This window comes from Acanthisitta chloris, unplaced genomic scaffold (genome assembly GCF_000695815.1).
Source record: "Acanthisitta chloris isolate BGI_N310 unplaced genomic scaffold, ASM69581v1 scaffold24195, whole genome shotgun sequence".
Classification (NCBI taxonomy): Eukaryota; Metazoa; Chordata; class Aves; order Passeriformes; family Acanthisittidae; genus Acanthisitta; species Acanthisitta chloris.
In genome coordinates this window covers 113,445-117,466 of record NW_008675702.1, presented here as the reverse complement: position 1 = coordinate 117,466, position 4,022 = coordinate 113,445, and the positions used below count along the sequence as shown (strand labels likewise).

General features: G+C 41.8%; 1 protein-coding gene across 1 annotated transcript in view; it reads left to right on the top strand.

Moving 5' to 3' along the window:
- The window catches only part of PGBD5 (piggyBac transposable element derived 5), a 34,783-nt gene extending 32,061 nt beyond the window's left edge, over positions 1 to 2,722 (top strand). The window contains exons 5-6 of the mRNA XM_009075869.1: positions 615 to 720; positions 2,222 to 2,722. Of these exons, the coding sequence (XP_009074117.1) occupies positions 615 to 720; positions 2,222 to 2,417 (302 nt within the window). The 3' untranslated portion in view covers positions 2,418 to 2,722. The remainder of the gene's footprint in view (positions 1 to 614; positions 721 to 2,221) is intronic.
- The last annotated feature ends 1,300 nt before the right edge of the window (positions 2,723 to 4,022 follow it).

Below are 4,022 nucleotides of genomic sequence, written 5' to 3'. Positions count from 1 at the left end.
AGGCTGCTTTTCATTTCCAAGATACTGTGATTGTGGCTCCATCAACTCACCCAGCTGGTACAGCTGGTATCACCTCTGTCTTATCTGAGTTTATCAAGTTGGCTCCTTCTTGTATTTTCTTTCCTGTGTCAATTAGCACCAAGTGAAGTGGAGGTAATGTTGCTCTGAGCCGCTGTGGGTGGAGATAAGCAAAGGATTTAATTTCAAGGGGACTCATTTGGGGTCTTCAGAACTCAAAGCTTATTGCAGCAAGTCACCACTCTAGAGGTGACCACAACTTACTGTGAACCAAAAGAGGAGAGACTAATACTGTCTGTGGGGAGCTACTGTGGGACTACAGCAATGTGGGCTTTTTTCTGAACATACAGAAGAAGTTTGTGCCAACATCTTTTCATTTCCAAATGAAAAATTATCCCACTTCTTCCTCTTCCACTTGCTTAATGTACTACCAGTGGGGAAACCCCCACAAATTGGCATCTCTGTTACTGATAACTTCTCAGTTTTAGTGCAAAAACTGTCCATAAGGTCTATTTTATAATAAACTCTATAAGCCTGTCTTTAATTGCTAGGCTTGCAATGTTAATTTAAGATTGTCATGTTTCTAATTGATGCAGGAGTTATAATTAAGAGAAAAAGTGGAGAAATTCCATGCCCATTGGCGGTTGAAGCCTTTGCTGCTCACCTTAGCTATATCTGCAAATATGATGACAAGTACAGCAAGTAAGTAAGACCATGTGTATGTGTATTTCTTTCACTCCTCTTTTGCTGCAATGTTTGAGTTGTCCATGTTGAGCTGCAGCTGAGGGCCCAATCCTGCTTTCACTGAGTCTCTGACAAAACTCCTGTTGCAGGCAAAAATCAGAAGCTGGCTCTGCACAAGGGCAAGAGCTGCACTGCTAGTGTTGTTTTGGCTCTGTCTACTCATCCACCAGTCAAAAAAAATATTGAGGCTTAGGTCCTTAGCATCTTGTAAATGACTTTTAAGAAGTGTTGGGAGGATAAGCCAGCAGGCTGATGTTCTTGGCCACATCAAATTGAAGGCTAAACAGAGAATTCAGCAAGGGTCTACCAGCTCCACAGGTGTCTCAGGCTAGCTCAGCTCTCCACCCCTGTTAGCAGATGGTGTTTAGGTGACTATCTGTCCTGGTGGTATTTATTTCACCTGAAGCCAGAAGAAAAAAGACATTCAGTTGTGCATGTAAAGCTGATCTACATGATCTGCGAGAGCAGAATGTAGATCTTTTGGCTCCTGAATTCCAGTAAGCATCCTCAGTGTTAGCTCTTAATATAGCAGGGAGAGAGAGAAATGAGTAAGAATAGCAGTGGTGAAGCTTGGATGGGGGAATAGTGATGAGGTGCAGATGATTTCAAACACTTAAAATTTAGGAGAGAAAAAGCAGCACAGATTTTTCAAGCCAAATCTTGGCAAGGCAGCAAGTATTCAGTAGAATATATGAAAGATGAGGAGGTGGTGGCTGGAGACCGATGCTGGGATCTGATCTGAGGAAATCACATCAGAAACAGAGCTGAGGTAGTAGATTTAAATGGATACTAAAAAAATGGAAGCATGAAAGTAGGAAAATGGGAAATCTTATGACTGAAGAGCAAATATTCCTGCAGTCCTAGAATTAGTCAGAACCTAAATATAAGGATGTCAGTCCTTTCTAGTTCTGCCTCATGGAGCAGTGCTCCACATACCAGCGCTGTGCGCTCAGGCTCTACCCCCACATCCTCCCACCTACTGTTGACAGCAGCAGAAATCATTCTTTGCTTGCAATAGAGATAAACAGGAGGAGAAGCATCAGCAATATTCCTAAAACTGCAATGTAATGTGCCTGAGGCTTTTTTTTAGTTACAAATTGAAGAGATTTAGACCCACAGCTCCCATCATGTGGATGTTTGTCATGGGTAAGCTCAAGGAATCTTTGTCTCTTATTTATATGGAGTGGTACAGTGGTCAGAGTGTTGACGAGGTTTTGCTTCTGAGAGCAAGGAAGTCTGTTCTTTTAGACACTACTAGATATTTCCAAAATTGTGCAAATTAGCTCCAAATGACTGTCAAATACATTGTACAAAATTTCTTAAGATGACAATGCCTAGTTGAAGTAAGTTCCAGGGCTGCTTCTCCTTTGGGACTGCAGAATCTTTGGGGTTATTTCTTGCGTCCTAGCTGCAATTGTTTGTCTAAACAGCACTTTTCCCTCCTCTCTTGGCTCTTTAGGTATTTCATTTCTCACAAACCAAACAAGACCTGGCAACAAGTATTCTGGTTTGCCATCAGCATCGCTATAAATAATGCTTACATCCTCTACAAAATGTCAGAGGCCTACCATGTGACAAGGTATAGCCGTGCACAGTTTGGTGAAAGACTTGTAAAAGAGCTTCTGGGCTTGGAAGACACCTCACCCTCCCACTGATGCATTGTTTTTGGTGGCATAGGCAGGGGCTGGAGGGTAAGCAGAAGATACCACACCTGGAACAGCAAAGCAAGGAACTCATGTCACCACCAGTGCTGTCATCCAAAAATGCCAAGTGATGCCACTAGAGAGGTGAAAACTTTGTTCCTAGTAGCAACTGGATGTAAACATGTTGTGCAGAAAGTGCCACTGGAAAAGCTGACACAAAATTGTCTATGTGAATGCCCTGTGGAAATCTGTACACCCAAAATAGACTTAAGTTAGTCGTCATCTCAGTACTATTTGTTGAACAGGGTCATCCTTGTAAAGTTCCTCTTGTGCCAAGAGCTTGACATAAGCTGGCAAAGCTCAGCAGTCCTAGGTGGGTGTTACAGAAAACTCTGTACCTTACTTGGAGTTACTAAATTCTGGGACAAGTGACATCAGTCTGCACCATGGTCTGTGGCTGAGAGTGCTGCCATCTCCTAAGGCATTGCTGCTGTCCTGCCGGTGTGATAAGCGAAGCAGTTCAGATACCTGAACACTGAAGGAACCATTTTGTCAAACAAAACCTTCACAGGCAGGCAGCCAGGAACTGAGGACCGGTCAAGATTTTTTTCTGTGTTTTTTTCTTCCCTTTGTTTTTATTAATGTAATGTAAGGCAATTTGATCCCAGTTAGAACACAGAAAAATTAGAAGAAACCAAATACATTAGTGAATTTAAAATGAAAATTCATTACATTGATTTTCTTTTTTAACATTTTGTACACAAGAGTGATTAATACTGGAAGTATTAACAGTGAGTAAACCCGTAAGTAATACTGCCTCACATCTTAACTGCCACGGTCAGTGTACAGGTGAGAAATCAGAGTATAACAACTGTATTTTCTCTTGATTTCACATGTATCTTAGATGTCGCTTAAAAAGCTAATGTAATGGACTGGTAAGGTTTTAGTAACAACAGTTTCTTGCTTTTTCTTTTGTAACTGTCAAGACTTTTTCAGTCCACTTTAGACTTAATTTGGCACACAGTTGGCAGGAAAAAAAGTAGTCACTAATAGCCGTGTGTTTCCCATTATCACTGTGGGGTGTTCTGTAGGAATTCTTCTTGTTAGAATTCAGGGCTTGTCACAGTAGTTGTAATTAAGCAGATTACATGTTTAGCGAAATAACGTAGCATTGTGTTTTACAAAAAGGAAGTCCAGTTGCAACCAGACCTTACACCTCCCTAAAACAGAGCAAGCCCAAAGCGTTCTTCTCCTCTGAGTAACACTGTAGAGGATGAGCATTGTTGTGAGCTGGTGGCCGAGGCTGAAACGCCATGTTTTGGTGCTGGTGGAATCTGAAGGCCACTGAAGCTTCAGAAAACAATGCAGAGAGAGAGGTATGATTGAAAGAGGGCAGAATCGATACTGAGGTGAAATACTGTCCTGCCCTCTACTCTTTATTGATTTCAGTCCACAACTCAATCAGCAAAAAACTCTATATTCTGAGGGTTAGCAGTGATGGCCACAAAGAGAATGGCATTAACCTGCAGGGCAGAAATCATGCTGCTTAGAGGACCAGCTGGTTTTAGGTCCCCAAACCTGAAGAATTTTACTGAAGAATGACTTGAGTTGATTCAA